At 39.1% G+C, this 13,021-nt stretch overlaps 2 protein-coding genes across 2 annotated transcripts in view; one reads left to right on the plus strand and one right to left on the minus strand.

The window, feature by feature from the left end:
- The window catches only part of LOC145413128 (uncharacterized), a 53,724-nt gene extending 51,915 nt beyond the window's left edge, over nt 1-1,809 (plus strand). The window contains exon 12 of the mRNA XM_080282846.1: nt 370-1,809. Coding sequence (XP_080138972.1) covers nt 370-935 — 566 coding nt within the window. The 3' untranslated portion in view covers nt 936-1,809. The remainder of the gene's footprint in view (nt 1-369) is intronic.
- A 4,170-nt stretch (nt 1,810-5,979) lies between these two features.
- Nucleotides 5,980-11,850, minus strand: LOC145413224 (coenzyme Q-binding protein COQ10 homolog A, mitochondrial). Its single transcript, XM_080282955.1, has 5 exons — nt 11,716-11,850; nt 10,549-10,731; nt 10,024-10,135; nt 8,759-8,914; nt 5,980-8,509 (listed from the first exon to the last, which is right to left on the minus strand). Exons 1-5 carry the CDS (start codon nt 11,775-11,777, stop codon nt 8,324-8,326), a joined length of 699 nt encoding a protein of 232 aa, XP_080139081.1. The 5' UTR covers nt 11,778-11,850; the 3' UTR covers nt 5,980-8,323.
- Nucleotides 11,851-13,021: the final 1,171 nt, after the last annotated feature.

Genomic DNA, 13,021 nt, shown 5'->3' on the forward strand with positions numbered 1-13,021 from the left:
GTTTGTACTTGCCAATTTTTCATGTTTTGCTGTTGTCGAAATAAATATACTGTATATAAATTTTTAAAGGACCCAGAGAGCTAAGGGGGGGGGCCCGGGCCTGGGGCCCGCCCCCCCTGGGTGCGTCCCTGATGGTGTATTATAGAATATAGGTACACCTGGTTATGATTCTGAAAGAGCCAGTGATGGCATAGGCTTATTGGAATGCCAAAATAGTGGACAGACAGAGTTGTTGTACCTGCTGTCTGGCTGGGCAGACATTGTCCACAGGAAAGCAACTGCTTCTGTGGGGCCATCATTTTGGTAACAGTACCTGTCATATTTTATCTGCACTGTTCAATATTATAATGGGACTAATCCTTCTTGCAGGAGAAATATCTTTGCTGAAGACACAGTTGAAAGACTCTCAAGGGGACCAGACAACACGAGGGCATGAGCTGCTTCACCTGCGTGCTCAAGTGCGTCAGTACCAGGCAGAAGTTGAGCGACGGCGGGCAGAGATAAATTCCCTCCATGACCTTATGGGACAGCAGCGACGAGAGTCTGGGGACCTGAGGATGCAGCTGGACCAGGCACAGCAGCAGCAATCACAGGCACGTGCACATGACCAGGACCTGTCACTCCAAATGGACAAACTCAAGTCTGAGGTGGAGGCCATGAGAAGGGAGTGTGACCTGCAGAGACAGCAGTTTGAGGAAGAGCGTGTGAGGTGGACAGAGGAGAAGGAGCGAGTGATTCGCTACCAAAAACAGCTACACCAGAACTACGTTGCCATGTTTGGCCGCAACCGACAGCTGGAGGAGGAGGTTGCCCGTCTTACTGGGGTTCCACTCCCTCCCCTGAAGACTCTCACGCCACCCAAGTTCCCTGCCATGTACACAGACATCAGGGATGGTCCTGCCATTACACAGGTGGCCAGTGAATCCCGATGCTGACCAGGACAACTGTGATGCTTGAGTAGATCTGCCAGTGATGTGTACCTTGTGGGTGATATTTCCCAGGTGGACAGTGATTTGGTTATAGTTAGGGGTTTTTAGTGACCAAGCCCAATAGTGGGATAATACCTCAGTGACAGTACCAGTGTGTATATGGTAAAGAGGATGGTAGTGCCCTACTAATAAAATGGCGTGAGGGGAGCCAGACTCATTAATAATGGAACATTGTCAGTGAGTAGAATAATGTATTTTGTATTATTATACTGAAGCTAAATTGAACACTTCAGTATATGAGCATCTTGGAGGATATAAACCAGGTGGATTTTTCCTTCACTGATGATTTAGTGTAAGCAATTAACCTAGATCTATAACAGTCATTCTTGTGAATCCTTGTTTCAGCCAGAGATAGTCTGGTGCTCAGTCATTCTTTGTTCTGCTTAGTATCACAAGTCTCAGGATGTGTCTCTATATGTAAAACTTTCTACAGAGTTTATTTTATCCATTGTCTTCCATTGTAGAATATAATCTAGATTGTAGTACTGATTTTACCAGTCTGTGTAGCTGTTACCCGGTGCCTTATCCTGGTGTGTCTCGTCCAGGGTGGCCATGACAATAACAACTCCATGCACACCATATCTTGACTTGGCTGCAGTCCTTCATGCCATCCCAGGTCACACAGTTTAATCCCAGTTTATTGTAGTCTATTCCATCCCAGTCATTTGACATTGTTCTGACTCAGTTGCAGTCTGTCTTTCCATCCAACTTCACATAACCTGACTCAGCTGTAGCATTTCATTTCATCCCACTGCTCTTCTTTATAGGTGTGCTCAGTCCTGTTTTAGATCAGTTGCATTCTTTGACTCCGAGATACTTCATTCCCACCCGCTCCATTACCTTGCGTATACTCATTAACCTTACCCTTTCACCCTCCCTCTTAGTCTGTCCCTCCATCTTATTGTTGTACACCCATTATGTTATTCCTACCAGTACAGGTTTTGATTTAGTCGTCACAGCATTGTATTTTACTTTAGATTCTTAACTATCCATCAGTTATCAACTAATGAGATTCGTAAAGTCAATTGCTTAATTAATTACAGTAGACTGTAAAGAGAATTTCAACTAATTAATGCATACCCAGTACTTTTGCACCTTCACCTGTATTTGAACTCATACATATATAGATGAAGGTGTTACATGTTTTTTCAGTGATCATTTAATTATCATGTAATCTGGGAGAAAGAAATGAAATTTTTATGTGGTAAAACATCAAGTTATCAGAAATTTTGATCTAACCAGCTTCTGATTGCTAGCAAACTTGTAGTTTGTTAAATTCATGTATCTCTTATTTCATTCCTTTGGTAATTTGACAGTTGGATTTCACTATACACACTTGGATACCTTTTTTTACTGAAAACCATATTTAGTGTTGGGCAGTTGATCATATTTGTATTGGATGGTTAAGACCTCACTGCCAAGGTCTGTGGTGGATAGTTAAAGTCTCATATGTCTTACTTATACTGTATAGCTATCAGAGGAAGACTTGTAAATGTGTTTGTACAGAAATCTTTATCAACTGCAGAACTAATGAACATTTATAAAATTACATAGGTACAGTACAGGATATATATATATTGTCTTTAGTGTCTAGCCAAAGGTTATGTTTAGTTACAGTGTATTCTTCAGTCACTGTCTGGTTTCTTTAAGCCTACACCTTACCAGAACACTTATTATTTATTACCATACAGCAGAACTCCAATTATCCTTATAGAACTGTTCCTCAGAACTTTCAGATTGTTTGAAATGCTCAACAGTTCAGAGTGCAGTTTTGTATCATGTTCAGTTACAGTCTTGCTCATTGCTTTTTTGTAGGTAAATAATGTATTGTTTGACAGGACTATTTAAAGCTGAACATAATCTTTTGGTGCTTCCATGTTAACAAAGGTGTTGATCAAGATTATGTTTATCCCCTAAACAGCTGGGACTTCTCAGCTGAACAGTTTCCTCTGATGCTTAGTGGAAGTACAGTACTACCTACATGCATCCATAGCAGCAAGGGTTAATTGGCAACAGATTAACCCAGCTTGCAAACTAAGCACAGAAATAGGCAAAATTTAGTTAGGCCTGTCCTAACTACACCTGTGTAAATGAATATGTACGTAAATAGTGCCTTGTGTTTCTATGTCCAGTATAGAAATTATATTTTGGATAAACAGGCATCTGGATAATTGGACTTTTTCTGTATCAAACTGTGGGTTTCCTAGGGTTTAGATGTGTTAAAGGTAATATTTTTTAGCCCAAGTAATATAGTCTAAAGTTCCTTTGTTAGTCACAATAGTGTAACACAAGAAGTGCAGATCACAACTGCCCTCACTGTGGAATATGTCTTGATGAAACATGTTTAGATATACAGTAAGCCTCTGTATCCCAGCTGTCAGTTTTTTCCGTGGTGAATATGTGTATGTCATGCATATACAGGTACAGTATGTATTGCAGTACTTTATGTTCCTGTGTAAGGTACCATGTAATCTTGTGGCTGGAATCCCCCAGTCTGGGTGATGATGAACTTCCCATTGTGCTGGGCTTATTCCCAGAGAGGTTATTGGAGCCTTTTCAGTCATGTCATACCATCAAAAGGAGTATTGTACGTCAGTCACCTAACCTTAAATGAACTTGGACTAGGGTTGCTTAGCCTGGGGTTTTTACACCTTGAAGGGGGTGAAGTGAAATTGGCCGTTACCTGACTGTTGGTATAATGCAATAGTCTAGCATAAATTATTCATCTTCAGGGTGAGAGCAAAGTTGACAGGACAAGGCAACCAAGGCTGTAACCATCCATGGTTGCTATATTGTACTTACTTCTGCATTCCAGTGGTTGGACTATTTCATTGGCATACAAGCCCAGTAACAGAAAATAAGGAGGCTTATTGTACTATTAGGAACCTCTGAGTTTAGTCTTATTAATATTTTCATGTATTTTATACTCAGTGTTGTGGAGCAGGTTTTGCTGTTCTTACTAGAACATTTTACAAGACTTCTAATGGGCTGATATTTCATACCCTGGTCATTATATGTACATTATGTATTGTCACAGCTGTGTACATAAATCTAGTTTGAGTACAGCACAAATCTTCAGGAAAATGCCACTTTGAATATTGGTTTACTGTTGGTCTACACCATTCAGTAATGCATTTTAAAGTGGATTATTTTATCTTCAGCTCAAACTTTCACAGCATCAAGATGCCCAATTTCATGTTTTTTTAGGTTCATTATAATTTATGTTTCATGTCGTGCATAATAGCAGTTATTTTTCAAGTATAGATAAAAGTATATATATATATATACATATATATTTACAGTATAAAGATGTCTAATGCATTGCTTCCAGGTTTTCCGTGACATAAACCTGCACATGATCGGCTTCTCTGCTCCCTCAGCACAGTGGCACTTGCTACCTGAGGGTGTGTGTAGAAGTGTGCACAAATAAACTAAAAAAAGTTCTGTCACCATTTGTTGTATTTCCTTAATAATCTATGCAGTTGGGAAAATAGAACACCAAGCTGGGAAAGACTTGCTTGTGTCCTTCCCAACATCAGCGATTATTTTCCCAGATTTGTCAAGTAAAGATACCTTGACACAGTATCTGCAGTGTTGGGACAATATTTTGTTGGGCTGTTTTGTGGTATATTTTCATACACCTCCTACTGCAGTTACTAATATTTTGTATGTTCAATCAGGATTGTTTTTCAAGCTGAATATCCTTATTTCAATGTTTTATAAATGCCTACTCTCATGCCTCAATTAGCCTGTCAAACTGAAGATCTGCTGTGCCATATTAAGTTCTAAATCATTAACATAATAGAGTATGGCATTTCCAGTTCTTGGCATTTTGTTCTTGAACAGATTTAACACAGTACTAGATATGAACATAATATATTGCATGGTTGAATATAAAAATCGTTCCTCTGTGGTCCACATGGGTTATTACAGGATTGATTGCTATCATTTTTACACACAATAAATTTACACCTATCAGGTGAAGTCAGGATTCCACGGTTTTGAATGGTGAGTGAATGGGAGTGTGCCTCATCCAGTTAGGGAAATTTTGGTTGGTACGTACTTCATTCTACGAGGTTCTTTTTGGTTCCCTGGATCTTATCTTACCTCACCCTTGGGAGGAAAGTAGGTCTGGATGATGATGATGATGATGATGATGATGATGATGAAAAGCCATCCACACATATTTTACACATATCACTGTCCATACAGTTTTCCTCCATCTACGATGGGATGAGGTAGGTTCCAGATAACAAGGAATGAGAAAGAATGTAAAGAGAGAGAGAACTAACTGAAGCATGCACAGTGAAAAGGGCAAGACACTTCATTTAAGCACATTCACCATTCAAGCCCATGGAATCCTGCCTCCACCTCACAGGCCAAACCATCTGCACCATTTTTTTTTTTTCTTTCAATTTTAATAATATGATACTAATATTACCTGTACACTCTATCTGTCATGTGGAGAGAATGGATAACAATAGAGTGGTGAAAAAAGTATATCTGAGCGAATTTGAAGGAGGGAGGAGGCGAGGTAGACCAAGGAGAAGGTGGAGAAATGTGATGGATGAGTGTGTGAGGAAGAGAGGTTTGGAAGTCGGTGAGGCTAGGGAACTGACACGAGATGGAGCTGGCTGGATGAATGTTGTGAGGAGAAGTGCATGATCAGGGATTGGGCATCCCTTTTTAATGTGGCAGCGTCCAGACTGACTCAATCGGATATGTTTATGTGAAGCTACAGAATGTGGTGAATGTTTTTTGGCATATCCGATAGAGCCAGGATTCTGGGGCTTGAATGATGAGTGAATGGAAGTGTGACCCATTGGATTGGGCAAATCTGTGCTGTCTGGACACTGCTACTCCTCACCCTGCCCTAGGGTGGGAAAGGAGGTCTGGATGAAGATGAGGATGAACTGTACCTGTTTTCTTGGGGTCAACCTGTTTCTCGTATTTGAGTGCTCAGTGTCCCAGAACAATATTTTTCTATTGCTTCATGATCAAAGGCAGTAAACCATACCATTTACAGTTCTGATAAATAATTTAATGTACTTTTTTAATATTAAATAGATACTGACATAACCTCTTAGAACATAGGAAATATCCCTGAAAATAGTAATACTTAAATCACTTTCACCAAATAATGCAAAAACAGTACCTCATCACTTCAATAACATTTGCTGGTATGAATCATTTTCATGTTTCAAACTATCATAATTAGTTAAAGAATTTACACCTACTGACATAACAGAGATTTTCAACACTTAAAATGTCAATATTATTATAGTTTAATGCAAAATGAAGCACGGTAATTTCTTTAATCTAAAAAAAAAAAAAGAAAAACTGATGGCTGTGCTTCCAGACTCAAAGCACCAATTTAACATTAGTAACCCATTCAATCTGATGATGTAGCTTTCAACTGCTGCAGGCCACCACCAGATAATTTTATTCAACTGAGGAAGGATCTCTAGTAGCAAAAGAATTAGTAAAGGTTATTTCTATCCCTTCTAACTCAAAACAGTTCCCTCAAAAATAAAATTGTGTGGCAGCTTTAAGAACAGAATGAAAAAGACATCTTCAGACTGAATGGTTTAATCTCATGTGAACATGCTGAACCTAACTGCCTATGTAATCAAATTCATTAATGTACCATATATCACTGTAAAAACATCTGTTACTTTTTAAAATGTATTGTACATAAGGAGTTGAAATATATACAACAACATTCTTTGTACAAGAGTATGTACAATGACAATTCTACCGGGGTAAGTGATAGGTAAGTAGCTACCATATTACTGTACAGTACATGTATATAAATACAGGTCTCCCTCGTTTTACGTTGTATCGTTTTACGATATTTCGCATTTACGATCCTTCTTCTTTAGTACCAAGTGTTCATTTTACGATTGAGCTCCCTCACATTTACGACTGGGCATGTGGAAATCCTGCACTCACAGGCAGATCAGCTGAGAGATGTGTGGCATACCCGCCCCACCCACACAGTTTCCCGCGCTTTTGCCAGTCTCACCCGCATGCTTGTTCAGCATACAACCTCTGTGCATCTGTGCGCATCAGTGCCCATGATATTTTCTCCTGTTCTTCATATTTTGCACCCCTAGTGCCACCACCGAGATGTCTTGTAAATGCCCTGCAACATCTTGTGCTGGTGATATGAAGCCAAAGAAAGCAAGAACATTCTTAACCCTGGAGTCTAAGCTTAATATTGTGAAGCAGCACGAAGCAGGTGAGGGGGCAAACTCCATCGCTCGTTCCATAAGTCTTGCACAGTCGACTGCATCGACTGTTATAACGCATGCTGTCAACATTAAGAAAGCTGGGGAGACAAGCACGGCTCTACAATACATAAAACATCATCATTATTATTGCATATTAGATCACTTGTATGGGTCTTGGGTTCCTTATACACAAGTCCAGGAACGCATCCCTATTTATCCCATTAAACCTTAATTTTGCTTTACGATATTTCGGTTTACGATTGCCTTTCTGGGAACGCATACCAATCGTAAAACGAGGGAGACCTGTAATATGGATTTCATGAACTTGGTAAAAAAAAAAAAAATGTAATAGTCATGTGCATTTCATTATAAAGGTTTAAAACGTCCAAAGGAACATGTTAAAAAATGAGGTATTTCTCTAAACATGATAAAGCAAAATGTTGTGTAATACCCACAATGACAAAAATAACACTCTTGTTTGTGGTAGAGCATGGAGTGAGAGGTTAGTGCATAGGTGGGTGTGATTCTAAAAAGTATACATACTGTACAGTATAGAACACTGATTTTCAAAAACTTTTATATACAACATACCAAAGAGCAATTTGTGTGTACAGTAGGGCCTCAGATTAAGAAGTACCATACCAGATTATAAATAGAAGTGATATCAGGTCCCCATGACATATTTCATGTATGTTTGAAATGTTGGGTTAGTGTGCTCATTATATGCAGGACTGTTCATTAACTGAGTCCCTATTTTATAACAGGGAAACACTACTCATTTACGACTAGACTCAGTAACAAGAAAATGCTGTTTGGGATTTAACTAGATAACGGTAAAATACAACTCTCACACTGCCAAACACATTACCTGCTAAGCTGGGGATTCCTTCTTCAAACCGTTTTCTCCTGATTAACCTATACCACTGTGATATAAACAATGATACTGTACTTCATTTGGCTGATGATCTACGGTATTGTACTACAGTGGCACATAACAAATGACAGTTCCAAGATGACACAGTCCCCCCCCCCATCATTTTTAAATAGTTAATTGATGTTTTGTGATTGCTTAGCTACCACAGTCTCTCCGAGATCTAGTCACTAAGTCTGTATAATCTGCGGACTCCTCGTAATGATAGAAGCCTTGCCGTAGCGCCTCTCAGCCTCAGCCAGGAAGGAGTTGACGTTTTGCCTGACCAGCTCATCAAAAAACACATGGGCCAGTCGGGAGTGTAACATTGACCGGAACTCAAACGACACAGAGAAGTCTAATGTGCAGGTGTTGGGCTGCAGGGAGGGGTGGTTAAGCATCAGGTTTCCTTCAGTTTTATGAACAGTTTTAGTGCAAAGCTGAAAAAACTTGACAGTACAATACTCTAGCAAACCACAAGCATGAAAATCCAAAGGAATAAATTCCAACAATAGGCTGAGATGAAGAACAATAGTTTTTTTGTAAAACCTTAAATTCTCCCATGGAAAAACATTCTCAACTCAACCGTATAATACAGTACAGTTTGGAAGTTCACTCTTACATACCTGACCTTTAATCCCAGGTGTAAACTTCCATATTGTCAAGAGGTAGTTGAAGAGCTTGCCTTCAGTACAGACTGCTCTCACCAGATGGGGCCGTGCTAACGTCACGCTGGAGGTGTACGACTCCACTACCGGAGGAAAACCAACCACCAGATCTGCCTGGAATGTGTGTTGGGATGCAAAATGATTTCTCTGCCTACAAAATGGGATGAATTAACCTTTTTATTATGATGAAGACTTGCTTTAGTTCTTTCTTCATACCTCCAGATGATTTTATTCAGCTTCAGAAATGCCACTTCGACTTAAATAATTAAACCCATACAGCACAAAGCCCTCATTCCAGCTATCCCCCATAGGCAATCCCACTGAGTCCCAGGAATACCTCTTGGTGAAGGGATCAACAAGTATACCCACAACTAGTGAGAATCATAGTTTTCATCAGTCTAATGAACAATTTCATTAACCCCTTCTGAATGATGACACTTTATATTAAATTCTTATCACTGCCTGACAATTTTATTTAGTTAGGAGACTTTAAATTACTGGGGCTGGATGCAGCATTCAAAAAGCCCTTTGTCTGGAAGGGCTTTCTGAAGCTGAACAAAGCTGAAGGGTAGCAAAACTAACAAAAAATGTCAACACTAGGAAGGCCTGAGGGGCCCTATGGATGGTATGGTGTAGTATGTGGATAGCTGGCCCTCTACTGTACGAGCACTTATCATTTATTGTACTGTATTTCTGGGATGTTTCATCACATTTTTGTATCCAACTAATACCGTAAACTTGGGACTGGCACATTGGCTTCATAGGTAGCACTGAAACTTTTAGCAGATATTTATATAATTTAATAGAGAGAAAGAGCGGCTGACTTGAGCATGTATATGAGCGTGGTAAAAAGGGGGAAACCAAAGATGGGATGGAGGGATGGGTTGGGCTAGTAGGCCTACATGAGAGGAGGGGAGTGGGGGGATTTAAGCTGGAAAGATGGGAGAGGACACGGTGACATGGAGGTAATTCATTCGTAACCTCCCATTATGGGCTTCAGGTGTCTGGCAATGGATAGACAGACAAAATAATGGACTTAGCAGCAAAATGTATGCCAGATGCCTTAATTCAATAATGGATGACAAAAGATAAATAAACAAAGTGAAAATAAAAAGTAAAAAAAATTAGAGGGAGGGAGCAACTTTTAATGAAGACAGATTTGGTTTAAAAAAAAAAAAAAAAAAAAAAAAAAAAAGCTCTAAAATCACCATCATTTAACAAACCTTTAAGAAACCAGGTCTTTTGGTGGTGACAACGGATTTCTTGCAGTAAGGGACGAACTTGTGGTACTCCTCTACTGCGGAGACAACATCATACATCTGATTCATAGTGTACCTGTAACAGGAAGGCAGAGTAACTTACAAAGGAGTTAAGGTACTGCTTAAACAGTACTGTATTCTATAATAGCTATAGCAACAACACACATTACAAAACTTACTCTATACATAGAGATATTAGTTTACCCATTCCTAAGAGTTCTTCCTTGAGATGAATACTGTACATGGTCTGGAGGTACAAATGCAACCAATGAAGATATACTAACTTCTTCACTATGTCTTCCTTGAGATGAACAAAATCAGTCTTCTGGTGACAGCAAGAATTTATACATATATATATATATATATATATATATACACACTATACAGATACTGGTACATACACACAGTAGCTACTCTGTATGTGGGCTACCAGTACAAAAGAGATAATCACATTTCTTTCTAATACATACATAAAACACAAGATCGTACCCTAAAATTCGCCTTTCTGAGTATTCCTTCTTCTTGCTACCGAGGACACCACCCATAAAAGAGCGTTCAGGGGGGGTGGGAAGAGTGAAGAGGGGTATAAGGAGGGGGCGCCGCTCCCTCCCCACACTTCCATCATCTCCTCTCCTCCACTCACGCGGCCGCCATGCACTAAGTTGTTGTTTTCTTGAAGCGAGAAAAGTCTTCAGTTTAAATTATATATGACCTGTGATAGAAAAGGATTGGAAACACCTTAATTTAACAAACATATGATCTGAAATTAAATGGAGTGCTCGAGATGAATTAATAATGTAAGAATACTCATACCACCTTCAGTTTTCATGGATGAAAAGAAGTTTCATCCACTATATCTATTTTTCTAAACTGAACTCCAAGGCTAATATAGTGCACCCTACTTATACAGTACGGTAATACCATATGTTAATACCAGTATTTATATAATAATTTTGGGAAATTTGCCATGGCTTCTGCCATAAACAACCAGTTTCCAATGTTCAAGTGATATTTGCCTTGGCTTCTGGGAACTTTATTAATATAAAATCAAGTGGCATGCCAAGTTTTTTCATTGAGTAAAATAACGATGAACATGCTTTACATCGTATAATTTGCCTCAAGTAATTCCAGATGGTATGGCTCCATGGTCATCTGAATGTGAACCCAGTGGACTGCAGGCTGAAGCTGCTTTTCTCCAATGCATCATCCCTTTTTTGAAGGATAGGGAGGTAACTAAGGGGCATTGTACTGTACAACTGAGCAAAAGTCACCTGGATGGTTACCGTATATCCCTGGTTTTATCAGAGCCACCTCTTGCAAGTACTCCTCCCCAGCACCTAGCTAATGGAGGGCATAATCATTTATTGGCAAATGAAAGACAAGTGTCTACAATAATGGGTTCATTTAAGAAGACGAAGTAAATTTAATATAAACGGGGAACACATCCCACACACAAACGCTGCCACTATATCGTTTAGACTTCTTTATGAACGTCTCCATAAACGTTAACATTCCATGATCCCTTAATATGATTTATGAAAACAATATGGACAACTTTGGGGGGAGCTGGACGATATAATATCCATATAAGTAGGCTGGATCAAGTTCCTTTTCACTTTCAACAGACGGTTGTGCTTAGTCTAATAAATATTTTACCTTAAATTGCTTCTGGTAGTGCTGCCCACATATCTGAGAGCAGCACGGGATATATTCCTCATAGCAGGCCTTTAAATCTGAAGAAATGTGAAAATTTCCCTTCACTTCTGCACGGATATGTGTCTACCAGCTGATCGAGCCGGGAAATAGATTGTTCGGATATGAAATGTTCGTTACTGGCAGTTAGTACCACCTTACTCCCTTATTTCTAACAAGTATTTTCAGTGTTATTTTAATACGATATAATCTTGAGGTAATAAGATCAAAGTTGATTCATCTTAGTTCACAAGAACACAATGAAAAGGCGCTAAGACGATAAATTACAGAGGCCGAATAGAACACAACTTCTAAGAGGTGAGGATGGCTGTCAATTTTTCATTGTACTATTTTAAACCTCATTTTAAAGTAACTACATATCTAGTTAGGATTATCTGCATGCTTCTTATATTTCAAACACATTAAGTTTGTTTGTGATTCATAATTGCTTGTGAAACATGAAAAAGGGTACATTACGCAATGTAAGCGCGGTATTTTATCTCTGGCTGACGTAAGTGACCTTGAAGTATACTGTGATTTTAGTATATGTCAGATTCGTGTATGGTGTGGAATAAGGAAGTCTGCGGACCCTAGATATAAGTAGACTGCATAAATGGTTATCTGGAAGGAATAGGTGTAACCCGGTAATACAAAGAATCCAATTATTCGCAGTCAAAACACGGAGGTCGACAATTCCCCGTCATTATATAATTAATACTATAATATTTAATTTTCATGGTGCACAGTCAAGGTCTTTGCTTATTCAATAGCGTAGGAATTTATAAGTTTCATGTTTCTGTCTCGCTTTTAACTCAGAAATATATTCTGGCATTACCCATAGCCGTCCTCATTAAATTTTATTGGTATTACAACACCCAGGGTATGTTTTAAAACAACTCTGAAGAAATGAAAGTGTATATTCATCTCAAATAACAATTGTCTTGCGTCTGGCCATAGTGAACGCAAACCATCGGGAAAGGTGTGGCTGAACCTCAACAGATGCAGGTGCAGTGGCAGAAGGAAGTGGCTCCAATATTTCCATTTTTCTTTGCACTGGAAACATTATGATCTGTAAGAGCTGCATCTGGGTTCGATTCCCAGGTGGACAATGAAACCTTGGTTATTGTCTCTTTACCCCATCTTGTTTATACTTAGAAATGATGAAAGGGCCTGGGTTTACTGTTGATCAGTCTGGGGAAATTTGTTGGGTGCTTCCTTGTTAGATGTTAAAGATAATAAAAGCACAGTAGTGGAAAACTGGAAGGAGGGA

The sequence above is a fragment of the Coenobita brevimanus genome, chromosome 95 (genome assembly GCF_032717465.1).
Source record: "Coenobita brevimanus isolate Jiangsu-jjx chromosome 95, ASM3271746v2, whole genome shotgun sequence".
NCBI lineage: Eukaryota > Metazoa > Arthropoda > Malacostraca > Decapoda > Coenobitidae > Coenobita > Coenobita brevimanus.

Coding starts and splice junctions, on each gene's coding strand:
- LOC145413224 (XM_080282955.1), bottom strand. CDS start 11,777: ATGAGGAATATATCCCGTGCTGCTCTCAGATATGTGGGCAGCACTACC. Junction 10,732..11,715: donor ACTACCAGAAGCAATTTAAG/GTAAAATATTTA, acceptor TCTCGCTTCAAG/AAAACAACAACTTAGTGCAT. Junction 10,136..10,548: donor TCAGAAAGGCGAATTTTAGG/GTACGATCTTGT, acceptor TTCCTGTTACAG/GTACACTATGAATCAGATGT.